Below are 27,940 nucleotides of genomic sequence, written 5' to 3'. Positions count from 1 at the left end.
GAGACTGGAGCATTCTTGCTCTCCGCAGTGTTTGAAATCTATGTGTCATCTCCCAGGCAGATTGTCTGTACCTTTTCCCAAGCATTTGCATATTCAGAGAAAACACACAGCAGCATCCCGAGTGCTACTGCCACTGTCTATAAACAGTGCTATCATATTTGTTATTCCTCATTTGCATTTGTTTTATTTTTATTATTTCATGTGTGGAGCAGTCTTGCTAGGGAGCTCAACCTGGCCTCGAACTCAAGTTCCCCCTGCCTCACTCTCCTGTGGGCTTGGTTGGCAGGTGGGTGTGACCATGCCTCGTTTGATTTTAGTTTTCTCTTTATCGATATGTCTTGGAAACGTGTCTGTATTTTCATATACGTTTAACTTACTCTCTTGTATTGGTGAATAGTGACGTTTTCTACTATAATTAAACCACTGTCTTCTGCTCTCACCCCTATGGAGGGACATTACTTCCAGTTAGTTCCTGGAGACATGCTTTGATCTTTCTACTGTTATATGTGACTTCATGACACAAATGTGTTATGTATTGGTAATTGATTCCTTCATTGATAACCAATAGATAAATATTGAGGTTCTCTCTTAGTTTTCATTATTAAGATATGATGCTAGGATGAAAGAAGGGCTTTGAATGTGCTCCCTTCTCTGTGTATGTGCAATTATCCGTGTGTGCAACCTAGGTTTCTAGAAAGGAGCTGCTTGGGCACAGAACATGCAGGTTTTAAACATTATATTTAGTCTTATACCACCATGGGAAAACTTCTAGAAAATTCTTGCATAGGAAGTGACTGAAAGCTAGCCAAGGAAAAGAGCAATCTTAGGACATCTCTCTCTCCAAGACTCTGTGTCATGTTCCTACAAATCATTGTGTCATATCTTGTTGGGAAAAGCCAGTGAATGGCCACTTCTCTTGGGAGGAAGGCGGCTACTCTGATAAACATTCACCCTTTCACCTATATCTTTATCACAGAAAGACAATTTTGGATTCTCCAGGACTGCATTTCCACTGCACAGTGTACCACCGATGTGTCTTGTCAGCCCAGATTTGTTCCCCTTCTGTCTCTCAGTCTCGCAGCAAACATTTCAATGTCATAATTAGGAGGCATCATATGGCCAGGAGCCATAGCAGCTAGATGATGGATGTGTTTTTACTGATGTGTGATAGATCATTCGTTTGAGTTTTATTTAAAACATCCTCCCTACATCTTGACATATTTGGCCTTCTAGAGCTTCTAGATGTGCTAAGCTAATCTGCAAGTGAGAGCTCAGAGGGATGACTTGGAAAGCAGGAATGAGGCCAGGCCAAGGTTCCCAGGCACCGCCCTTGACCCTTCCCAGACATCTCACAGCCATCTGAGAGTAGGAGAAACATCACTGCAGGTGGGCATATGCTCTCACCTCTGGGGCAATGTAGTCCGGAGTGCCACAGAATGTCTTGGTTGTCACCCCATCCCAGATGTTCTCCTTACACATGCCAAAATCTGCGATTTTGATGTGCCCCTCAGAATCCAGCATCACGTTGTCAAGTTTCAGGTCACTGTGGCAGACATAAGGATTTGGAAGTTTAGTTTGCATGCTGCTTATTTCAGCTCAACCAACAGTCATAATATGGATATGTCACACCCTTGTGCTCGGAGCTTTGAGGACACAAAGTTAACATAAAACCCCCTTTCCCTACAGAGGTTTACTATCTGGCAGGGAGATTATAACAAAAGGGACCCACAAACCTCTGTGCTTTCTTTTTCTACAGAGTGAACTGTGCTTTGTGTCTCACAAAGATATAATGAGACATTATCTCAGGGAAGAAAGAATTCTTAGGAAGATAAGGAAAGAACACAGAACCATGGATGATTTTAGAATCCAAGAGAAGTCCACAAGTTAACCTTTATACCTGAAATCTTTTCTGTTATATAAAAATGTATTTTTCCATGAAAATATTACTTTTAAGGTATCTCTGAAGATCATGGAGCTAACAAAAAAATCAGATTCAGAAAATTCACTTAACTCCAAGTATTTCTGGCTCTCCTACTTTATGGGACTATACTCGGGAGCTTCAACTGCTCCCTCAATCAATAGGCATCCGTTGCATGCCTGCTATGTGTCAGGCACTATTCCTAGAGTTAAAAACATTAACTATGAACAAGATAAATAAGAATGCTTCTTTTATATTCCAATTAACTCTGAACGACAGAGAGATAGTAAGGGTGGAAGGGGGTGTCACTGTAGGACGGGTCTCTAAGATAGTGACATCTGGGCTTTAAATAATTTATCTTTTGCTACCACCCTAATATTGGCATCTGTGTAGATGAGGAAGGCTTCACAGTCTGGAAAACTCCTGCCTGTCTTCAGCATGTAAGATTGTTCCCGTATCCCATGGGGTATCTTTCATACTTGCTTCTTCCTCATATCTACTCCAATGTCAACATTTTGTGCACCAGTGAGTAGGGATGCGTGATGTCTCAGACTGATCTGGTTCTAATAGAAGATGTGGAAGTCCAGTTCTCTAGGAGGTATGGAACCTACTTCCCAACTCTGAGCTCTCTCCTGCATCATCTTGGTTAGGTTCCGAATGTCTGGTACAACTCTTTCCTGATCTTTAGGCCACCTTATGGGGATGGTGATGAACCTGACTTCTGGTCCCAGGAGTGGTTTTACAGGCCTGTACTTGCCATTGGAGATTGTACTCACAGTGACTGATTCAACAACAGGCATGGGAGCCAATGGGAGAACCATCAAAATCTTGATACTCTCTTGGTTACCCTGGCAAAAAGGCAAGCTCTTGTATACTGGGCTGATTCAGGAGCAATAATATATCTCTAAAAGCTCCAGAGGTTCATTGATGAAGAACAGAAAGCTAATAAAGATCAGAGGCTACAAGGAGTGTGACAAATAAACCTTTCAGATGTGTTTCTGGACTTCTCAAAGGCAGCCAAGTTAAGTAAAGCTGAACTGAGTTGCTATGGTCACTGCCACCTTATCTGGACACCTCCTATCTGTCTGTAAAGTCCCCTCATCCTAGAGGAAATCCGTCCACTTGCATCCACTGCAGACAGCAACCTCCCCAATCCCAAGTATCTTTGGCACCATTCATAGGACCAGTCTTAGACAGCACTCATGCTTGTCTTCAAGACATGGTGTCCAAATGTCAGGCTATAAACCAGGAGTACTGTACTATGCAGCAACTATATACCTGATGTATGTATGAGTTCATTATACATGGCACCCCCCAACTTGACTATATACCCAGAAACAAGCAGCTGGGTCACTTGTCTCTGTTCTAGAGGTAGACTACCACAACCAGTTTCTGTATGTGGGTACTGAGGATCCAAACTCAGGTCTTCATGCACTTTACCCACTGAGCTATCTCTTCAGCCTTGGGTTGCTTTGGTTGCTGTTTTTCCCTGTAAGATACTCTTTTTCTGTGTCAAAAGAGGGATGGAACATTTATCTTGAAGAACTCCATCAAGGAAAGTTAGCACAGACCTCAGAGTCAATGACCAATAAACCAGAAACTAAGCTTGACCAAAAGGATCTTTCAGTCGTCTCTGACTCCCATCCATATGTAGCATGTTCCTCGGAGAAGGAAAAATCAAAAACGTTGTCATCTTATATCCTTAAGAACTTCACTACTCAGTGAGAGTGAAGATATGGACATGTACACTTGACTAAATCAGCACAATCCCTAACTATGCCCTATCTGTCCTTACTCTCACAGACAAGTAGTCCTCAACCTGCATCAAGGAAATTTGTCTTTGCAACAGATGGAAACAATCAAAGAAAACCATAACCAATAAAAAGAGAAGATTTATTGAGCCTAGCCCCAATGGATACATCTACAATGAAATTCCCACACCTAAGGTCCAGGGAACATTGTAGAAGAGGGGGTGGAAAGATTGAAAGAGTCAAAGAATCACTAAGTTTTCTGTGAGATTCTGTCTTCTAGTAATGTCTGAAGCTACATCCACACAGCGTCACCAATGTGACTGGCCAAATGTGATCTGAACAAGAACAACAACCATAGATGTATTAATATGGACAGGGGGTGAAAGGTAAGACTTCAACCATATGCAGAGAACTACAGGCAGCTAAGGAATGCTGTGCACGACAGAAATAGCCTCTCCAGGGAAGAGCACACCAATTGATAGGTTATCCAATACCAAATGGTCATCCCTGAAAGCATGCATACAGGTAACATTATACAGATGATCACATTATACCTATGTGTATGTGCTCATATGTGTGTGAACACTATGTGTACATATACATGTGTGCAACAACAATCAATTATAAAAAGAGGCTGTGAGTTTAAAAAAGAGAATGAAGGTGTATATGGGATGGTCTGGAGGGAAGAGAAGGAGGGGAGAGACTCTGTAGTTACATTATAATCGCAAAACATAAAGAGCCATTCTATCCAGCAGAAATCTAAATGAAGGAGAAAGAGATTGTGACACTTGAAAAGATGAAATCGTAAAATCATACATCTTTTGTCATGTATTTTTACAATTTTCACTTGATTAGCAATTTCTAGAACTCTGTATCAATTGAGTTTCTTGATAGTAAGAAACTAAAAACAACTTTGCTGATTTTAATATAAAAGGGGATTTATAGAAAGATATTGAGGCGTTCACAAAATCTCTAAGGAAGCTGGAGAACCTAAAAGGTGGGCTCCAAAAAGCTGGAACCATGCTGATGAGAATGTAGAGTGGGCATATTGAAGCTACCACTGACACCACCACTAGATACAGACATTGCCCCTTCTTCCATGAGGTCTTGATACTGGACTCTACAAGTACTGCCAACATCTACTGTAAACCAGCTGCAGCTGGTCACCAGTTTTCCTGATTCATACTATTGGGTGAATACAACTGAGTGTTTAAACCTCGGTTGTGGGCTTGGCCTTGCTCATAGAAACTATGCGTGGAAGTGATCATTTCATATCTCTGTATTTTGAGATAGACTCTCACTCTGTAGCCCAGGTTAGCCTTAGATTTATGATTCTCCTGCTTCATGTTCCCATGTACTAGGGTGATAGTTATGTGTGTAACTACAGCTGGGTATCTAGTCTTACATTAAGAAGTGGACTTTGTAAAAAAAAAAAAAAAAAAAAAAAAAAAACATTAAAAATGGAGAAAGAAAAGGGGAATCTGGGAGAGAGGAAAAAGAGATTAAATAGATGATAGATTTAGAGAAATAGATAGATAGATAGATAGATAGATCATTTTAGAGAAGTGATTGTCTTAGCACCCGAACTGCTTACTTGTCAATTCCAAATCTCAATCCGTCCCCCACTAGGCTGATAAAGAGCCCCGAATCCCAGCCCAGCTAACAAGAACTCAGTTTCATTCCTGGGGCTGGGTTTTCTTCTAACGCATGCACAGTTCACACTTAATCTTCTTAGGAGCCTGGTTGGTTCTATTCTTTGAGAGGCACATTCTGAGAAGGAGTTAGAACCTACTGTGGAGACATCAGGTGAAAGTCTTGTGTGAAAACTTAAACCATAGTCTTTGGTTAGTGTCTTCCTGTACCTTGTCCCATATCCTTCAGCTCTACAGCAAAGGGATAGAGACACCCAAGTATCACTAACTGCTGGCCAGAATTTCCATTATTTCTACAGTAGAGTAAGCATCTGTAGCCAGCACCAGCAACCCCATCTCATCCTTTCTACACACTACCACACTCCGATAAACTATTCTCCATAGTTCCCATCTCCATCTCTTGTCTAGTTTTTTCCTCTTCTCTGTTTTCTTCACTTGGAACAGTATTCAGCACACAGTAGGCTTTTGATGACTATTTGTCAAATAAATGAATGAAATGGGATGATATGACTCTTCACGAGTCTTTAAATAGACCCTTGCTCATGCCAAGCACTGATAGAAGCACACTCCCCACCGGCTCCTGTTATATAACAGTCAGTCAATCCCCCCTCGCCTGTGCCATCTCATCTGCGCACCGCAAGAGGAACTGTACACCCTGGACTCACTGACAAGCAGCAGCCTCAGGCTCGCTACCCTGCCTTGCATGAAATATAAAATGGTGTGACTCATACAGCTATGATCACACACTTGTTTCTCCCCAAACCGGCAAATGCCAACTTCTGAAGTTAATCCTGTCTTTCAGGGAGAGCAACTCAGAGATCTATTTCCAAATTGCAGCTACATACAAGAAAAATGGTTGCATAATACTACGATCCTGCCACACTTGATTCTTAACATGATTCCTGAATTTGGGGTCTAGGAGGAAAGTGCTACTGGCACCCTCTTCACAGAGCTGCCTCTTCTCAGAGACTTAAGTGTCCTCATGCTGGAGGTCCCAGAGAATCATGGGTGACACAGTCCATCAAGATTTTGCTATCACCATATACAGCTGCCCAAACTTTGCCAGGGCAGTGGGCGATGCTGCCTGGCAGAACACATGCCCAAGTTAGTACTGGAGGATTCCTCCCCCACCACAGATTCTAATTTTAAAAGCAGTTGAAGAAAGAGGCAGGAAGGGAGGAGCTGAGGGAGCTGAGGAGACAGAAAGAACAGCCATGCTCACTTACCGGTAAATGATGCCCTTGCTCTGCAAGAAGAATAGACCGATGGCAATCTCTGCAGCGTAAAATCTGAAATGAGAAAAAAATGGTGATGGAGAAAGTCAAGGGCACCATACACTTAGCTCCGAAGTCAATAGAATATTAAACGAGGTGCTAGGCATGTAATGCCCACAATGGATAGTCAGCTCTACATCTCCTAAAATGCAGAGTGCGTGGGTGGGTGAACAGGATGGTTTGGAGTGACACATAGGGGTGGTAAGGGGTCAGCAACCACATAGTTGGGAGGGGCTATGGGGGTAGATGGGCTGGTGGAGAAAGTTTGTTTCAATATAGTACAAGTTCAAGGACTTTAGTGGCAGCCTCTGGCAGCCACTGAAAGCATAGCATGCACCTGGCATCGTTTTAGGGCCTGTTTTAATTCCACCTAGAGTCTGATGACATAGGTCCTACTAGTACTGCCTTGTTGTTCAAATGGGAAACCAAGGCTTAGAGATGAAGTCCGTGAGGAGCTGGAGAAGACATACAGCAAATGAGTGGTCCAGCCCGGACTGGAAACAGCTGGCATCTAATGTGTAACTTCTTGGCAGAAGTCCACCAAAAAGAAAGAGGAGTTTGTTTTTCTTGTGGTGCTGAGGATAGTAGAACCCAGACCAGTGTGTATCTAGGCACTTCCCCAGTCCCTGTTTTGTTATTTTATTTCTTGAGGCCTAACTTCACTCCACACAGAGCTCAGCTGGCCCGTAACTATAACTTGTCATGTAGTCCAGGCTTGCCTCAAACTTGAAATCTCCCTACCTCAGCATCTCAAGGGCTGGCTATTAAGCCTGGCTCACTAAAGAGATCTTAAGAGCACAAAAGCCGGGCAGTCGTGGCACACACCTTTAATCCCAGCACTTGGGAGGCAGAGGCAGGCGGATTTCTGAGTTCGAGGCCAGCCTGGTTCTACAGAGTGAGTTCCAGGACAGCAGCGCTATACAGAGAAATCCTATCTAAAAAAAAAAAAAAAGAAAGAAAGAAAGAGAAAAAGAAAGAAAAGAAAAAGAAAAAAAGCATGTGCGTGTGCACGTGTATACACACACACACACACACACACACACACACACACCCAAACCCAAAACAAAACAAAGAAAACCCTGCCAGTTATAATACAAGGGTTGTCAGGACATCAGGGAGCTATGCTCAGTCCTAATAGTACGTGTCATGTAAGGATGAATCAAACTTGGGTCAACTAGATGTCAGAGAGAAAAGGAGAAGCAGTCCTAGGCTACCATCACAGAGCTTGACTGGGAAGCACTGGACTAAACAGAACGGGGTTCCTGGCTTCAGCAGGTGGGAAGACAGGAAGCAGGCTGAATAATGGAACAGGAACCCACGGCCCTCCCAGAGCTGTAGGGTGGGCCTCGATGGGCTCTGGGGGCTCTCTTGCAAAACCTAAGCAAACACCCAGGAAGGAGAACTGACGTTCATTCCTGAGGCTTTTTCTGTGCCTGCTCACCCACGGGGTTCTAAGCAAAGGAGAAACTCTCTGAGATTTTTATTTTATAAATGATCTCTTACTGGTTTATGCATTGGAGGGGACAAAATGGAGAACCCACAAACCACAGCTGCAAGTCAACTCAAACCTTCAACTCCCCAAGAATCAGAGGGAAGGGGGTGTAAGAAACAGGTGAACAAACACAGGTGGGTCTCACCCACACAAATCATCCACTAGGTCTAGAATCTTGGCAGTTCCCACCCTATGGGTCTCGTTTCACTTGTTTGTAAAGTTTGGGTGAGACTCTCTTCCTACCCATACTGCTCAGGATGAAATGAGATGGTGTTTGTTCAGGACCCGAGGGTATGGCACAAAGAAAGCTCTCAATAAATACTAGCAAATGAACAAACAAAAGCCTGCAAAGATATTCCCTAAGGAAGTTAGAAGACCTTTCTCAGGATGGAGGAGCAAAAAAATTAGAGATTATGAAACAGCCATCAGTTTAGAGATATGAGTTTTTAGCTGGTCTTCAGGAACATAAAGAAACATCTCAAAGCAAGCAGAATACCGTCATCCTTGGCCAAATACTGCTCACAAAGAGAAAGCCCAGAATGTTGGGGGAAACTAATCCCTAGTGGGCTAAAACTTCAAAGGAACTGACACCCACTTATCCCAAGGAAAGGTCACAGTGGGAGGGCTGTCTTACACAGCATGGGGCTCCTTGAAACGGCCAACTTGTTGGATGTGGTACATGAGGTCGCCTCCGTTCACATACTCCATCACAAAGTACAGGCGGTCCTGAGGAAAGAGATCAAACAGCAAAGTCAGCACCCCATACTTTCTCAGGACCCAAATGGGGAGCAGGGAATAGTTGGGATTTATGATGAGAACTACCAGAACTCCAGTGTATTCTTTCAGGCAGCGCCCAGCATTCCCTTTAGGGTAACCTCTGTGCCACTGTAAACATGCAGGCTAGCACAGGTGGAATGAAACCACTTTTAATTAATAACTACAAATTGAAATTCATTTGTGCTGGAAAATATAATTAACACATGGATCTTACTACTTAATTGATATTATTGTCTAGTACAGAGTTTGCTGGAACAAAAAGTAATAGATATTGGGTTTATAACTTAACCATAATAGGTATTTGTGGGAGTCTGTCTTCATGTTGGGACTCTAGTGATTTCACCTCTTAATGTTCATGCTGTCCTGTACTATCTTCCCTCAATGACTGGGCTAATTTGTGTAACCAATAGGATGCGTGACTTTGAGATGAGGTCACAAATGACCTTATGGCTTCCATTCTGCACCTTCTTGGATTATGTCTTCTACAGCAGCCATGATGTGCGGACACTCAACCAGCACTATGCAGAGGCCCGCTGATGAAGACTCAAAGCTTCTATCCACAGCCAGCACCAATAACCTAGTGGAGTTACTGAATCACCTTCCTCATCTAAGCCTTCAGAAGACTGCAGTCTCCACTGGCCACTTGACTGTTACTTCTTTTGAAACCAGAATTTAGACTTTTAAGATGTGCTAGCCTAAATCCCTGACAGAAGCTGTAACGTGATAAATGTTTACTGCTGCTTTAAGCCACAGAGTTTTGAGGTGACAGACAACTAACCTGGTGGCTAGCAAAATCCATCAACAAAAGCAACAGCCTAGGAAGACAACAGTGCACTTTGGGCTTGGAATATCTCCCCAAATATTCACGTGTGGAAGGTTTGAGCCCCGACTGTGGTAGTTACTTTTCTTGACACTGTGATTAAAAACCTGAGATTGCAACTTAAGGGGAGGACAAGTCTACTTTGGCCAGAGCTCTTAGGATCCAATCACTTCCCACAAGTTCATCAGCTGGGAGCCAAGGCCCCAATATATAACCCTATGAGGACACATCACATTCAAACTAGAACAGTACAGCAGAGTCCAGAGGTGGGACTCGAGGCAGTGGTTGGATCATGAGGATTCTGGACTCATTAATGGGTTACTTCTTATGGGTTCATAACTTAGTAGGCTATTGGGAGGCCGTGGAAACTTTAGTAGCTACTGGAGGAAGTGGGTCACCGGGAGATGATCTTAAAGGGCATGTTCTGTCACGAGTGCTTCCCTAGCCTCCCTCCCTTCCTCTGCTCCATCACGGCATCCACCATCTTGTTCTGCCCCATCCATGGCAATCATAGTGGGTAGGCCCACCACAGACTGAAACCCATGAAGCCATGAGCCAATTGACCTTTCTTCTCTTTAAATTTTGTCACAGCAAATGTCGGTGTGTGCACAGGCATATTTCAGGAATTTTCATTGTAAATCCAGATTTCCCCAAATCCCTCAAGACTGAAGTTTAAAAGCAAGATGAGTGAAATGGTAACCTCCCTATCAGGAGAAATGATGTTCTAAAGAGACACCTGTACCTTTCCCCTCAGCTATCAGACTATGGAGACAATCGATCCCACAGAATTAAAATTTCCCCAGAATTCTCTGAAAAGGGAAGAAAAGAAACAGAAGATCTGGTGCCTGCCTATCCAGAGGAGGCATGTGCCTCCCAGGAAGAGATTACACAGTCAGAGAGGCAGAGTCAAAACAGTGATCAATCAATGAAGGGCAGGACCATGCCTTAACCAGGACAGCTTCGCTGTTCATGTATCTCCCTCTATCTAAAGCCAAGGCACTCTCACAAACCCCAAGACAAGACTCCTTTCCAAAGCGGCCATATTGAAATAATCTAATCTCCCTTCTCCGGCTTTATATGCCTTTGAGGATCATGTTTTTATACATAACAACAAGAATGTAAAACAAGGACATATGCAGAAGTAAAGCAACTGGAACCTGGGGAAAAAATCTGTATCACAACCTAGGGGACTTTGCACATGTCTCTCAGGGCATGCTGTGAGCTCTTTCTGGCCAGGGACTGAGTAAGCCTGTTCCTGGCTCTTGTGCAACACACAGGAGGTGCCCAGAAGGTGAAAGAGCACATGCTTAGAGGCTAAAGACACTTTATTTAGGAGCACAGCTCTGGCTCTTAGTAGCTGGGCATATTTGAAGTGTTGATATCTGCGTTTCCTCACTTGAACAGTAGAGGAAATCAGATCCATGGCGCTGTTTCTAAGGCTAATGAGGCAGAAGGTATCATGGTCCTGGAGAAATGCCCACCTGAGATTTGACATCTTTCCTTCTGTCAAAGGGTTTTGCTAAATGGATGAGCGACACCGCCCTCCCCTTAGTTCTCCCCAGGTTACATCGTTCCTTTAGTCTGCTTTCTTTTGGCTTATCATGGTGAGGCTTGCACTATTTGCAGGAAACTAAAATCCCCCTCATGTTCTGAGCCTAAAAAAAAGTCTCCTCTAAATTAACCCACCAAATCTAAGTCAGGCCTGCTTGTGATGTTCCTCTGTGAAACTCTGCAGATGACCCTTCTCATGACATCATAGTTTGTAATTACATATTCAACCCGATGGCAGTCTGTCTCATCTGTTTATCCACTCATTCTTTAAATAAAGAACTATTTACAGAGCCCTACTAGGTACCAGGTTACAGGTGCAGGAGAGAAAAGCAGTGAACAAAGCCAACAAAAATTCCTGGCATCTATGTTTCAACTCAGCAGAGAGATATCGCTAAAGGTAATACTAGAGGTTATCAACAGTGTCAAAGGTACGTGCTAGGTAAGAGATCCAAGATAAAGAGACTGGGGAGCTGGTAAATGAGACAGGGAAGAAGGCTGCCAACTGCAGTCACGTGCTCAGGATAAATATCCCTGAGAAGACACTTGAGCAAACCCACCCAGAGCAGGCATGATCTGATGGAGGAAATAGGTTAGCAAGAGCCATGGGTAGAGAGTTCACCTACCAACCATACTTTAGGGTCCATCAGGAACCGGTGAGAGTGTGGAACAGAGAAGAAAGGAGACAGGGTGAGAGAAGAAACCAGAGATAGACTCACTCAGATCATGTAAGGGGATCTGTACATGGGAAAATGTAACAATTTTGGGGCTTCATTTTGTGAGCGACGGTCTAGTGATAGAGAGTACTGAATGTCTGCCATCTCTGGCCAAAACAATCCATTGGTGCAAATTAATGAGTGGTGAATGGATGAACGACACAGGAATCCATGGGCACCTGAAGCGCCAGCGTGAGTTCAAAGGTTAGAAAAGATGTGCTAGGCCAGAAATTTCTCTGGGGATAGGCCTCAAGATCACCCTACATCCATGGGCCTGTGTCCTCTGTGTATAGTGAAGACAGAAGAGCCAACCATCTCCGACAGAGTGGCTCCTGTCAGGCACACAGAGCCATTTGCAGAGACTATGACCCAGATGAGGGACATCACCTGGCTTCTCAAGCCAGGCCAGCGCTGTATCTCACTTTAACCATGTGAACTTGGGGGTCATAGCCGTTTTTTTAAATAGAAAAATTAAGCATTAATTAAGAATTAGGGTGGAATGGTACTTAAGAATGGGCCAGAAAGGGTCAGAGTCCCATGTCCAGAGCACTGAGTATGTTTTTGTAAACTGTGGGTTGGGTTGTTTAAGGTGTTGGTAACGCTGAGGTGTGATGTAAAAGTTGGCTTTACTTGAAGAGCTGCAAAGCCTCCTGGGAGGGCTAGTACAGAAACTGCAGGGCAGAGATCCCAGAGCCATAATGAACATGGCATTGGAATGCCATTCTGCCACTTACTAGCTGTGCAACTGCCATGCAATTATTTAACCTCTCTGATCTCCAGTTTTCTCTTCACTTATACAGTGGATGCTCATTACCTACCCACAGGAAACTAAGCAAGATGGCATGTACACACTGCCTAGATCATTCTCCTCCATTTTAATATGTTAAAGCAGATACGGAGAAAGATGCACTCAGCTGGTAAGTGACAGAGTCAAGATTTGAACCAAGATGGATCAGTCCTGGGGTCAACACTTGCAGCCTCTCACTATGCTGCCCCAATGAGTACAAACAGCGTGGAAGGTTCTGGGGCAGGGGACTATATGGATGCATCCTTCCTCTGAAGCCTCTAGCCCAGTAGTGAGGAAGGTTCACAGTGCTATATCCCTGCATCCAGCTGGAGCTGCAGGTTTACAGCAAGCAGCACAAGTCAACCAATTATATATTTTTTGAAAAAAAATTCTTTTCTTTCTCAGATCAATACTACTTCCTCTTTCTAACAACCTAATGAGAGGCAGAGAGGAAAATGGGAAGGTGGAATATGCAGTTAGCACAAAGGTCACACCGAAGCTGGCATCAAGCAGACAGTACACCAGAGCCCAACGACACTCAGCCCCTGGTTCTTGGGGGGGGGGTGATAGAAAACAGGCTTAAAATAGCATCTGTCTTTGCTGCACACTGAAGAGAACCAAAACACTTGCTTTTAAAAATTATTTTTAAAACTAGCAGATGGCATTGGCCACAGAGGGAGAAGTGAGGGAGAGATTTTACTTGTTTGATTTCTGGATGGATTAGCTTAACTTGCCCCCTCTCCCCAGACCCAATAGTTGGAATCCCAGTATGATGATGGCCCCTTAAGGCTGATGCTTCATGGTCTGTTTCCACTGCTAACTGTACATGGGAGAACCCAGACGCCAGCCATCTTTGAACTGTACCTGGCTAGCTTCGGCTGGCCAGTGTCTTGGTTACTACGTGTTATGGCTGGCATCTCGCTGTCCCTTAGCCTCTGGACACTTAATGATGCCCACTCTGTGCGAGCCATGCTGCTGGGAGGAACCCACAGTGCCAGTGTGGAGGGATCACCAGACACCTTTCCAAATGGCAATGTTTCTCAAAGCAGGATAGAAGATAGTTCTAGGTAATCCTAGGTGTATAGGTCTATACTTTTTATAATTTGTATTTGTGGGGTTTGAAAATATAGTTAAATATAGAGAGCTCCTTATGTCACGGGTGTTACTGCTGAAAAGGAAGAATAAGGCTCTCGGAGTCATAGTGACAGGAAGCCACAGGTGAGACCAGATCATGTTTGAAGAAGCTAAAGGAGGAGAGGGGGTTTCAGCTATCCCTGTGGATGAACTTAAGGTCATCAGTAAGCTTTACTCCGCTCTTAAAATATACTTATTTAAAATTAGTCTTAGGGTCGGGTGGTACCCAAGGGTGTTGTGATTATGATGTAAAAGATGAATTATGGAAAAGAAAATATTATTAAATGAAAACAGCTTTTCAAAGAGCTATACTTTCTCACCTTAAAAAAATTACTCTGAGAAATTCAGTTTATAGGTTTTTGTCATTGCCATCATTTGGTTGATTATTTGGTTTGATTTCTGTCTATTCATTTGGTTGGTTGGTTTTTGTCCTTTGTTTTTTCTGAGCATGGTGGGACAGGTGTATAATGAAGAACTTTGGGAGGCTGAGGCAGAAAGATTATAAGACCATCTTGTACTACATAGCAAGACCAAAATAAGTATGCAAGTTAAAATTCACTTTCAAAACTGAAATGTAATTACTTGAATATGTTAAAGCTTCATGAATGGAAAGTCACTGTCCTTGTAAAAACTATAAACTCAGTCTGGACTCTGCTATTTCCATTCTATATCAAATTTGACTTTAGTGCATCAATATTTTAAAGAATTTATTACACACACACACACACACACACACACACACACACCATTTGTCCATATCACAGAGTTCCTATTGTGCAGTAGTCAGGAATGACAAAGTTTGGAAACTCCAACTGTTGGCCAACCAGAGCAAACCTTGAGTAGACACAAGCTTGAGGGCTTCCTCTGAACGTGTGTGTGTGTGTGTGTGTGTGTGTGTGTGACAGAGAGAGAGAGAGAAAGAGAGAGAGAGCACACATGTGTGTGCCCATGTGTGTTCATGTGTGTGTCTATATATGTGTGTGTGTGTGTGAGTCATGGTATTAGTCATTCCAGGGGCTGAAATAAAGAGTAAGATAGAGAACTTCTCCCTAGAGCATCCAAAATCTTGGTTAAAATATACATATAACTAATTCAAACCATGCTCAAAATAAATACAATAGAAGAAATGGCATGAAGAGTGCCAGGAGCGAACCCTGGGACCTCAGCTAACTCTAGGACCTCCTCCATAGCCCTCAGCTCTCACGCAGTGAGCCCCCTCCACAGCCCAGAAATTTGACTTTGTTCCCCACTCTTCTTACAAAATCATTGCCTCAAAAGTTCCTTGTTCTCACCCCCGTGGTTTTCAATAAGGATTTACTTGACGGACTCCCCCATATAAGAATCACAGAAGTACTTCTTGAGGATCAGCTTCAAGTTGAACATGCCTCTCCACCTCTGGTCACGGCTCAGAGGCTCTCTCTGGACTGATGCATGTTGACTTGTATTTCTATCCTTTCCCTCTCTCCAGAGCTCCAGCCAACAACAGGACGTTCCTAAGTGGGCGTTCCACTGTCATCTCCAATTAAAAGCACAGAAAGGCAAGCTCACCATCTCTCTCTTCACACTAGCTAGTCTGCTCAGCCTTAAAACGCCTCTTCAAACGAGATGCCGCTCTGGCCTGTAAGCTGAAAGTGGCTTCTGTGCATGTTCAATTCTTTCCTTCTTTTTCTCACGAATTCCCTCAGTAAATTCAAAAAGCTAACCATCTCATGGATACATGTCATGCATAATAGTTGTGCAGAATTTTCCAAATTTGGAACGCAAATCCAGGGAGTGGTCATTTAAAATGACAAGTGCACTGCATATGCACAACTCATCTGAGCCATGCACACAGAGCCAAAAGAGGCGATCCTCCCCCAACATAGCTGAAATAGAATGTGGCATGATGCCTGTGTGGTGGTGGTGGTGGTGGGGATATCTGTCATTTTCTCTGCGATTATGGTATGGTATGTGTGGTGTATGTACACATGTGTATACAGGTACATACATGGGTCCATACATGTATGCAGAGTCTAGAGGATGACGTTGGATGGCCTGCTTTATCGCTCTGCCTCATTTCTTCAAGTTAAGATCTCTCATTGCACTGAAGCTGGCAGCTGTCAAGCTCCAGTGATCCTCCTGTTTCTTCCCCCACAGCATGAGGGGTTACAGGTGCATGAGAGCTGGGTTCCAAATTCAGTTCCCTATGCATGTGGAGAAAGCACTATCATCCATTGGACCATCTCCCCAGGTCCCTTGCCACTTTTAATGAGACCTTGGGCTGTGGGGGATACCAACCACATGGGCAGTTCTTGTACTGTGTTTTAAGATGAGTTTGTTATATTGTCTCTGTAGCGGTTTTTAATGATTTTTCAAGGCTGGTTTGTGAATTCAGTGTGTCTGTAAGTTGCTCCCTTTATCACATGGAGCCATCTGCTTCTCTCCAGAGAAGCTGTGAAGTACTGTGATTAAGAGCTCTGGCTTTGGCACCAGCCAGTCCTGGTTCACACCCTAGTCGCACGGGATACTTGCTCTAAGACCTCGGGTTGGTTGTTTGCACCCTCCGTCTTCCTAAACAAAGTATCGTCATAGCATCTTCTCCTCCATATGGGATACTTCCACATCAGACACGCACGCCAAGTCTGTGCGGATTCACAGAGCTTTATTGGGGTGAGTGTGTGGTCAAGGAAATGCGTCCATACTTAACTCTCCTTTCTCTCATTTCATAGCATGATCATCCCAATCCAAAACAAGAACCTACTGCTTTTTTTGTTCCAGCTTTCTATTGCCCTTTAGTGCAGACACAAAGGTTCTCAGGGGCTGAAACCTCCTTTCTTCTATGGAGTTCACAGATCTTTAATTATCAAATGAATATATCAATGCTATCATCTAGAAAAATAGAGAGAACCCAACTATCTTTATCCCTACTTGCCCTAGCACTTACATTCAGTTGGTATTTCTTGTTCCTTCCCTACCCAAGATCTCTAATCATTAGTGCCCTGCAGCCCTGATACCGGCCAAGTTCCCAGGAACCCCTTGGGTACTACTTCTCTTTCCTATGAGGCACTTCAGACTGCATCTGTGTCTGAATCTCTATGGACTCAATAGGCATCCCCCAGTTAACAGAAGCACCAATTATTCCTTCCCAATAGATACAACACTTATTTATAAGGCTCCCACTGAGTTAGTATTACCTAATGAACACTTGGTTGGGCCATGAAGGAACACCTGACATAACTGAACCAATCAAATTCTCTCTCCTGCGATTATGAATTGGAACTCAGGAAGTTTGCTGGATATGGACTAGAGAAGCCACACTTGCCAAAAGCAGTGACAAACACAGAAACAATAAGAAAGAAGACAAATCTACCTTAAACTTACAAATTCTAGTTCCTTCCAAGGTCGAGCACACATGTGCCTTTGTTTCTTTCCCATAAAGACTTCCTTAGTGTTGGTTGTTTGTTTCTGTTTATACATGAGATAGTTTAGTGTGGGAGAGAAGTATTCTATTTCTTACAACCCTGTCATCTCTGACCAAGACCCCTCCCAGAACCTTCTTCAGCACTGCCCTAAGGTCCAAGCACCTCCTTGGACATTACTACCACACCAGATATGGCCGAGTCACCATGGCTCCTTGGATGCTCTGAGGCCTCAATGGGCATGCCGCCAATAAGTGGAAACCATCCCTGTCCCCATCTCTGCCCTCCTTTGTATTCTGGGTTGATGTTTCTCCCAGCATGCCATGCAGCTGAGTTATTGCTGGGCCATGGCAGCAAATTTGGGGAGGAAGTAACTTCTGTCCTTCAATGACTCATGAAATCTAATTCTATTTAAAAAAAAAAAAAAGAGGTGCATATGTTCAATTGAAAAGAAAACAGTTAAAATAGATGTTTTGCTGAAGAAACTTAACTGCCTGTGCCCACTGGCAGTTGGGAAATTACATGAATGTGCCTGGCTGACAATTGTCCCTGAGAAAAACCTCAAAAAGATCGGAGGAAATGAAATTACTTTGTGCCTATGCAGCAAGGGGCCCCAGCCCAGCTCTGATCATGGAACCAACTTCCACTTAGTGCTTGTTAGATTCCGTCTATCTCTTTTAATCCCCATGTAATGGGTTTCTTTTATGAGATGATAAAACCCATATTCACAGCTGTTAGTGACTTTCCAGGAGTCCTATGGCTGGTAATCACAGGTCCATATCCATCTCCCTGGGGAATGAACGCTTTGCCCTGTGTGTTTCTGGGACCACTCACTAGACGTAGATTTGCCTGAAATGGGCTCATCTAATGAGCAACTCTCTAAAACTTAACTCTCTTCCAAAAGCTTCTGCATCTATTTTGCCATCTTGTGGGCAATTTTTTGAAAAATCTAAGAGGCTGAGCAGATGGCTCATATGTTGTTACCTATGAGGGCCTTTGCTGTGTAAGCATGAGGACCCAAGTTCAAATCCCCAGCACCTATGTAAAAATTTGAGGTGTTTGGGTGCATGCACCTGTAATCTCAATTCTGTGAAGGGTAGAAGACATCTTGAAATCACTGGAGCATGCTGGTCCTTGTCTGAAGGTAACAAGGGACAGAGAAGGTCACATGATTTCCTTCTCTGAACTGTGTGCATGGCTGGCAAACACCTGTGTATACAACACACACACCCCAAATTTTAATTGCCTTATAGACACTTCTGAAATATTGGAAACTCAAGGAGAAGACAGTTATCGACAAATCCTTCCCTGAATCTAATCAACGACTTGATTTAGCTATGCCAGCCTTTTCCATGTACATGTTTAGGCTGAACACATTTAGAATACATCAAATGGAATTTAATATTCTATATTTCCACTAACATGGAAAATGGCATGCATATTTTTGAAAGCTTTGAAAATACGGTGTAAGGATATTTCTGACAGAGTTTTGCTTTTCTAAACAACTTTTAAAATAATGAGCTTTGGGGCCAGACAGTGGTGGAACATGCCTTTAATCCCAACACTTTGAAGACAGAGACAGGTGGGTCTCTGGTCTACAGAGAGCTAGTTCCAGGACAGTCAGAGTTACACACATACAAAAAAAAAACTCTGTTTCAAAAGACCAAAACCAAAGCAAACCGAAACAAAAGCTTTGTGTCATTTCAAGAATAGCAGAAACTATCCAGGGTATTGAATGAATTTTACTTTCATATGTTTTGACCACTTTACAGATTTAAAAGAAATCTATCAAGGAACTTACATTTTCAAAATTCTACATTTCTAGCACATACATACACACACACACACCCCTATCCAGTTTGTAGTATGCTACAATAGTTTTATCTTTCTTTTAAAGAGAGATGATTCATAAAAGAATTCTGGGTCACAAAATAGAACATGACAATCCACTCAGGCTAAGCTGGCTGCTCCTCAGACACAGGGAACATGTTCCTGCCTGGGGCCTTCACACAGATTCTTCCTGCTCCCTGCCATGGCTTTGCCCCCAGATAGCCCTGCCTGCTCTGGTCTCTGCTCAAATGTCAGCCTTACCAACAAGGCTTTCCTTGATGATCCCATCAAAACAAGTCCTCTTACAATACCAGTCTATCCGATGCTAGCCCCTCTGCTTTTGTTGCCGCAGCCATTTTCCTGTCTCCCTGGTAGAGTAGGAATCCTAAGTGGACCGGGCACTTGGTCTCTTGTTCTGTATGTGTCCCACATGCTGACACTACAGGGGCTTGACACAATGGGTTCAACAAACAAGTACAAATATGGTGGAAATAATTGCGAGTGGGAACCTTTGACACATCGGCCACAGTGTTCTGGCTTTCAGGGATGCTGCCTGTCCTATGTTGCTGTGCAATCTCAGCATCCCTCCAAGGCCAAGGCCACAACACTGCTAGCACATGAACTGTGCTAGATGACCACCCTACAGGCTTTCCCCAGAAACCTTTATGCTCATCTAAGCCCCAACAACAACAGCCATGATGTTTCTGACACTTAATCACTATTCCCTGGACGTGTGGGAGAATCTTAGCTAACTGTTGCAAAATCTATGGGATGAGGGGAGGAGTGATGGTTCATGGTAGCAAGAACACCCAACAGGCCATTAGGAAACTCTGTCTCTAGTTCTGGGCTTCCCACTTGTCAATTCTGTTACCCCAGTGACTTGATTTTTTTTTTTTAGGTCAATTTCCTTTGGATGGAAAAACAGACAATTGTTGTGAAGTGTGGTTACAACCATAAAAGAAAAGATGTTTGTGAATCCTAAGTAATAATATAGAATTCAGCCATGAAGGGACAACAAAGACAGCCAGACTTGGAGTTCTGGAGTCTTCTAGAATAAATACAGGCTCTATGACTAACCAGTTCTGTGACATTGCACAAGTTACTTAACTTCTCTGTCATTTCTTATTTGTAATGTAACCATCTAAAAGAGGGGCTGAAAGGAATGGATAGACAGAGTAACAAGTCACAAACTGGTCCGGTGGGTACTGTGGTTTGAATATGAAATATCCCTCATAGGCTTGGTTCCCAGTTGGTGGCACTGTTTGCGGAGGCTTAGGTGGCACAACCCTGCTAGAGGAAGTGCATCACTGGGGGAGGAGGTTGAGGATAAACAGCCTCACCGACCTCTGGTTTGCCCTCTTTGCTTCATGCTCGGGGTTGAGACATGAACTCTTTGCCTTCTTGTTCCAGCCTCCACTTGACGCCACACTCTCCCATCATGATAGACTCTTACTCCTCTGGAACCACAAGCCAAAGTAAACCCTTCCTTCTGAAAGCTGCCATGGTCAAGGCAGCAGCAAAGTAACTAAGGCAGTCCCTAGTGAGGGCTCCTCGTTGGTATTGCATAATGCGTTCAGGGCAAATAACTGCTGGGGGCTTGTGTCCATAGAGAGGTGTTCTGTGTCTCGGATCCTTCATCCTCCAGCTGTGGGCAACCCCTATTGTAACATCTGTCTGTAGCTGGAAGGAAACATTTCTAAAGACTCACATATGCTAAATGTTCCAACAGAAAGTCAGTTTCACCCTGGAGGTGAGGAGACCAAGGGAGTGAAGTGTGAGGTTTTACTGGGAGTCCAGACTGGTCTACATAGACAGTTCCAGGGCAGATAAGACTACATAGGAGACTCTGTCTCAAAAAAAAAATGAAAAATAAAAAATCATAAATCTTTCATAATGAAAAATAAGATAAGTTGTGGTATTTTATGCAACAAGAAGATGCCCAGAATACAGGTGAGGTGTCTGCATCTCCATCTGAATATGGACAAGATGCCTGGGTGTCTACTTGAACACAAGTAAGATGTTCTAGGTATCTGCTCCTCTCTCAAATGGCTACACCAGGGCTTTTTGCTTAGAGCAAGTGGATTTCTCCAAGCATTTCACCCATCACCCCACCCCCAAAACAAAACACAGCCTTTAGAGATGGATTAACCATTTCATGTTATTGTTTGTTGCATCCTTCTACTTTCTGGAGTGGGACACTGCCTGGAAGGATTCATAGAGCCTTTCCCCAGGCAGGACAAGAATCCACTAACTCTCGAGATTCCTAGTGTTCCTGGCATGTGAAGACTCCTAGAGGAAAACCCAGGGCTTGGTACTCCTGCCACGTGACTGCTGCTCCTGGGATCTATCATGGCAGAAAACTGAAGCACAGAAGGCCACTTGCCATCAAAAGAATAACCTTCCACTCCACATGGCTATTTTCAGAGTAGTTCATTACTAATAAAATTGCCATCCTTTAATGAATAGTCCTCATGAATGGTTCATTCTGCTCCATTTTGACACACACAACCAAAATTGCAACCTGCCATTCCAAGCTGGCCACTGGCCTGTTTACCAGGCAGTCAGTAATTCACACGCTGCTGCCCTTGAGTAAGTTTGGGAACCAGCCATGGAAAGGGGAAAGGAGCATCTCAAGGGTTATGTCCTAACTCTGTTAACATGTGGACCCCTTCTGAACTGAATTCCCCAAGGTCATGTTAAAGATACTTGGCTTTTTTTGTTACTGGCCTTTGCCTGTACCCATATGACACAAATTGTCATTTACTTACAGCTTTCTTTACAGTCACTCTCACTTTCCCTTAAAGGTTTACTTTAAAAGCCAAGTTTTAGTCTCCCTTAGAGCACAACTGTGAACCAATTCACTGTCCAGAAGCGTCAACAAAGGGAGGAAATGGAGCATTGATTCTGGCCTTTTCTGTGTGAACCAGATCACTAGGAAACAAGCAAGGAGAATGCTCTGTTAAAAAAAAAAAAAAAGCATCCCAGCTAGCAAATGCAAAGCAGGTATTCCCATCTGACAATCTCCAATTGGACTAATTGGACTAAGCTAATGGACTTAGTGCTGAGAGCATCTGTCTGGGCCAGCATCACCAAGGCCCTGACACATTTCCTATGAATACATCCGGAACCTAGGGGGTACCTGCCGTCTTACTAAAGGATAGAAGCTGAGTCTGACCAAGCCTCTAGCTGTCAATTTCCAGAAAATGCAAGAAAGAGAGAGAAGCAGGCAGAGATGCTGTGAGAGTGTAGTAAGCAAAGCCCAGGCTGAAAACACTACAGACCAAACAGCCCAGAATACCCAGCAGATCCAAGAACAGATAAAAGAAGGTGACAAATGAAACAGCTTTGAGGGCTCACTTGATTAGCCACAAAAGGTATAACAAATTAGATGCAGACTACAACAGCATCCAATCCAGCTCATGTAGAGGGTGAGACGTAAAGTCAGTGTGTAGGTTGGAAGGCAAAGGGTCTAGACGAATCCTTCAGAATCCATCCCTGAAAGCCACTGGCCTTTTATAGAACCATGTCTCCAGGAATGAACACTTACTTTGCACCTTTCCTACTCATCCTGGCGGCAGTATCTTGAAATCACTAGCCCTTCCCTACAACCCTTTGCCCAACCTCAGATTCTCTCTCAGTTAGTACTGAGCTCTCAGGAAATCCTCTTCTGGGAAGGCCCCTAGCAAAGGCCTCAGGCAACCTGCAGAGATGTATGCATGTTCCTCCAAAGAGATAGGAAGGCTGTTACTATCTAGACTATATAATTTGCTGAGGCCCTGTCCCTAAGTCACCCCTTAATGCTTGAGAAGACTTAGATTGTCTGGGTATAAAATGACTTGCCTGAGTTGGGACAGCATCTGCCCCAGGGGATAGTGTTCAGTGGCAACATTGGGAATTTTCAGCTGACTTCTGTGGGCCCAACATCTGTTAGTTTCTACAAGGCAAACAGCCCAGGTGTTTTCTTGGGATGGCTACTGTTAAGATAGCATGATTGGCCCAAACCCATGGAAACCCTGGACGTGGCTACTCAGAGAGCTGAAACACATTACCATGGTCTGGAAGCAGGAATGGAGCTGAGTCAGAAATGGGGGTTTCCCAGGCAGGGCCAGCACCCTCTTCTCCACCATTGTGCACTCCACATCGTCATCTTGGATCACCACATCTTTCTTCAGGATCTTCACAGCGTAGAGTTCATCTGTACCCTTACGCTCCGAGAGCATGACCTGGGAAGGACAGCAAGCACATCAGCTCAGTTAGAAGACACCTAGAAGACAACCATAGGTACCTGGAGTCCATGCAGACCACTCCCAGCTTGGGACAGATGAGTTGTGTTAACCCAGAGACAATGAATAACACTTTGCAACTACCTCATACTTTGAATGATTAAGTCCTATCAATAGAAGACGCTCCTAGGGAAGACAAGACTGTGTTGAACTCTTCGGCACATCCATCAATAACAACAGCAGCCAGCATGGCTAGAATGATGATTACCCCTATGGAATCAAATCTCACTGTCTTAACTTGGAATCTTCAAAAAGATCGGACATGTGGTAGATAATCAGTAAATCCTAACAGCACAGGAATGAATAAATGCTTGGTAACAGTGAGTTGGAGACACTCTCTCCTTTATTGCTTCAGTGTGTCCTGCTCTGTAAGAGCCTGCTGGAAATGCAGCAAGAATCAAGCAGTCATGCTCCCTGACCCTGAACTCAGAGAGGAAAAGAGAGCGGACATTTAACTACAGGATTAGTCAATGCATGGCTTTAACAGTCTCACCTGCTGACTTGGGATTTCTTCCTACAAGCTGTGGCCATCAGCGGGGTCAGCCAACCAGGTGGCTTATGGACACAGTGTTCTTTTCATTGTGGTAGTATTATTCTTGCTCTTGACCCTGTCAGAAGAACTATGCCTTGCATGTGCTATTTACAAGGAAGCTCTTGGAAGCACAGGCCTGGATCATGTTCCAAGGAGACCTATCCTTTCTGGGAAGCCTTCCCTGAGGACAAAGTGATCTGACTGGCATATTTACTAAAGACACTATGTCATCTGTTTTGTAAGCAACACTCATCAGCACCATATTTTTGAGTGCTTATCATTGTATCGAGCAATTATTGGTTTTCCTTTGTTATCTCTTTTTTACTTTGTGTTATGATTCTAGGAAGTAGATACTGCTGTGACTCCTATAAGAAACTGGAGCATAGAAGGGTATGTAGCCTGTCCAAGTACAACTCAGAGCAAGGGCAGGATTTTAACTTAGGTTTACATGGTCAAAGTTTCTGCCTTTATTCTATCACCACCACCACCACCATCATCATCATCATTACGTGTATTTTGTGCGGCTACTGGAGTGGCATGGCAGACATGTGGCGGTCAGACAGCTTTCAGGAGTGGGTTTTCTTTCTTCCTGGGATGCAGACCTCAAGCTCACACTGTCAGGTTTGCACAACAAACATTTTACCCATGGAGCCATCTCACCAGACCAGGGTTCCTATCTTTAGAGATTAAGAGACTAAGACTAACGTGCTCAGTCCTGACACACATGAACAAGACAATGCATCAGAGACTTGGGGCCACATGGAGTAGGAAGGGACACCCAGGAGCTTACAGGTGGGTCAGCATACCCACTCAGCTCCTGTCCTAACAGAAACGATCCAACTGGACTCAGTCATGGAAGCTTCTAGGGTCCTGCATCCACACACTAAAGCTTTAAAGGAGACCTCAACAACTTTCTTGAGCTCACCCAGACTCTTACTTCTACTGTCTTCTCTCTCTTACAATCACTGGTGATCATGGGCACTACAGACTTGGGGTCATGTAGGACGCTTTAGGAAGAAATCTTCCAGCACACAGTTTCACTGCAGTGAGCCTTTTCTCTGCCTCTGTCTCCCATGGAGCTGCCCATCTCAGTGGCTGTTACCTGTGTCGCACTGACTCGGGCCTCATAATAGCTACTGGCTTAGGTGGCAATCCAGCTACAGAGTCAGGATGTGTCTTTGGTGTACCCCCTCCCCCTATCTGCTCTCTACATGGTACTCAAGTTCCTAGCCTTTGCCAAGGTAGGGACAATGACCAAAGGGAACCAATGTCCTGAGGCAGAGAAGCAGACGGAGGTGGGGTTTTCTGCTCTCTAATTGAAGAAAAAGCCAAGAGAGAAGAACACAGGGAACAGCAAGGTGATCAGGATTGGATGCAGGGGAGCAGAAGGACCAGAGAAGGGCGGAGAGCCTGCACCTGAGAGGCTAAAATATCCTGTCACACCCAGACCTTCATTCACAGTCCAGGAACCCTCCTGTCTGTCCTTAGTGGAGAAACCAAAGTGAGCGCATCCAGGACTAGGGACCAGTGACACAACGGAACCACCTTACCCTCATGTTCCTTTTCCACACTTTTTTCTTAATACCTAAACTGGCATTTGCTAACTGTTTTAAGAATCTAGTCACTGCCTGGCACATCCCAGATACTTAGACAAGGACAGCAAAAGTAAAAATGCAAATCGTTAGCCACAGAACTAGCAATGGCCATGGCCACATTCCTCCCGTGTTTCTGAAGTGAAAACAAATCTCTTATTAATTGCATTGAGCAGTTCCTGGAGCTTCCAGAAACTTTAATACCAGCACCGAGGATGTGGGTTGTTTGCCCAGCTGTCCCTGCGTCTCCAGGGTGAGGATTCCACACAGATTGGAAGGATGTGTTGAAGTAACGCTCTTATCAAATTCCAAGCCACATCTGTTACCCAAGAATCTTCAGGGAGAGATGTGATAAATAGCAGAACTCCAGCGACAGCAAATAAAATAGAGAAAAGCAGCCCAAGGGCTCCCTGGTGGAAGGCTTGTGGTGATGAACTTTGCTGCCGGATCCCCATGGCGAGGTGTGCCCAGCATCTTGGCCTCTGGCCATGGAGTGGGTAGTGCTCCTCAATGGTGAGTGTGTGGACGTGAGAGGTAGAATGCCTGGTATATATCCAAAGTAGGCCATAAAGTAACTGTGAGACATTAGGAAGTTCACTGGGCTTTTCTGAGCCTCAGTTTCCTAATCTGTCAAATGAGTGTGCCAAAAAAGCCTCAGCTGGTGTCTGGGGGACCCAATGAGATGGGGTGTATAAAATGCAACTTAACTCATGACCACTTAACACCCAGCACTGGGCTGTCTCCCAGGTCAGGCACAGCCAAGAACAAAAACCAAGGTGCCTTCAAACAACAGAAACATATCCTTCCAGAGTTCTAGAGGCCAGAAGTCCAAAGTCAAAATGCTGGCAGGGTCCACTGCTATTGAAGACTAAGAAAGAATCCATTCTGTGTCTCTCTTCTGGCTTCCGGCAGCTGCCAGCTAGCCGTAGTACTCTTGGCTTGTAGACACACAGATCTCTCCAATTTTCAGCCCTTTCTTTACACTGTGTCCCTCCCTGTTGTCCTGTGTCTGTGTCCCAATGTTCTGACAAGGACACATTACAGGTGGACCCACTCTAATCCAGAGTGACCTCATCTTAACTCAGTGCCATCTGCAGAAATCTTATGTCTGAGGAAAGTCACCTCCACACAGACCAGGGTTAGAGTTTAAGGTTGCTTTTTTTTTTTTTTTTTTTTTTTTTTTTTTTTTTTTTTGTAATTTTAGGACGGTGAGAGGGAGGACAGTGGACGAAATTTTAAGAAATCTGTCATCTTTCCTGAGAAAAGCCTGGAGGATGGCTAGCCCTTGAACCAGGCTCCCACGGTTGCTTTTCACCAGCTCTTCTCCCGGTCTTCTTACCCCTGAGCTCCCCATACCCATGACACTCCCCACACAGCAAAATGATGTCTGAAAAGCTCAAGTCAGCTCGTACCACTCACTCGGCTCTCCTGAGACCTCCCTCTGTCTTCCTGCAAAACCCATATCTCTCAGGTAGGTCCCTGCCTGTGAGACTCTTTCCCCAGGCTTTTGAGCCTCTGCTCTCTGACCTCCTGGTGGTGGCTCACATTTCACTGTGACCCTGGTGGGGTCCTGACTGCCTACCTTCCCGTCACATCAGTGCTCATGTCAAGAACACCGCTTCATCTCACTCCAAAGCACTTGACCTTTGTGTGTGTATATATGTGTGTGCACATGTACGGTGTAATCACGTGAGTGCATGCGTTCACTCATAAGTGTACTCGTGGAGGCTAGAAGCTGTTTCAGGTATCTTCCCCACTTTACTTTTTGAGACAGGGTCTTTCCCCAAACATAGAGCTCACAATTTTGGTTAGATGTGCAGGCCACTGTGTTCTAGACATCCACCTTTAGGGATCCGCCTAGGTCCGCCCATCTTCACTCCCTAGTGCTGAGATTGCAGACGCGTGCTGCTATGCCTGACTTTTATGTGAATTCAGGGGATTCGAACTCTGCTCCTCACACTTGAGCAGCAGGTACTACTTTACCCACTGAGCTATCTCCCCATGCTCCTCATGGCACTTTCCATAGCAGGAGCTGCACCCATCATCTGCCTTATCTTTTCCCTTTCTGGGGTCAGACAGTTTGCCACTGCTCATATTCCTAACACGCAGCACACAGTCAACAGTGAACCAATATCTGTTCACTAAGTGAGGTAACAGATCTGAGTGAGAAAAGGCAGCTGCAACTGCCTAGATCTAGGTCACCTGCTCAGGGCTTCAAGTGCTTAGAACTCAGAATCACTTAATGTTTGTAGATGACTTCACTCAGCCCATATTTCCCAAAGAACCTGAGAGACTATTCAAGATTATATAACATAAACAAGCAAATTGTATGGCCGATAAACATACCTCACCACAGATGGTCATAAACGATTCTACACTATGTCGCCAACCCCTATGTCTGTGGGTTTCCATATGTGTGTATATAGTATATACATT

General features: G+C 44.2%; 1 protein-coding gene across 3 annotated transcripts in view; it reads right to left on the bottom strand.

Annotated features, from left to right (window-relative positions):
- Positions 1-27,940, bottom strand: part of Prkcb (protein kinase C beta) — a 327,890-nt gene that overhangs the window by 41,610 nt on the left and 258,340 nt on the right. For all 3 annotated transcript variants that reach the window (XM_076942168.1, XM_076942171.1, XM_076942174.1), the window contains 4 exons: positions 23,147-23,320; positions 8,722-8,813; positions 6,548-6,610; positions 1,405-1,543 (listed from right to left, as the gene is read on the bottom strand). In XM_076942168.1, the coding sequence (XP_076798283.1) occupies positions 1,405-1,543; positions 6,548-6,610; positions 8,722-8,813; positions 23,147-23,320 (468 nt within the window). The remainder of the gene's footprint in view (positions 1-1,404; positions 1,544-6,547; positions 6,611-8,721; positions 8,814-23,146; positions 23,321-27,940) is intronic.

The sequence above is a fragment of the Arvicanthis niloticus genome, chromosome 1 (genome assembly GCF_011762505.2).
Source record: "Arvicanthis niloticus isolate mArvNil1 chromosome 1, mArvNil1.pat.X, whole genome shotgun sequence".
Lineage (NCBI taxonomy): Eukaryota > Metazoa > Chordata > Mammalia > Rodentia > Muridae > Arvicanthis > Arvicanthis niloticus.
This window is presented reverse-complemented; position numbering and strand designations above follow the sequence as displayed.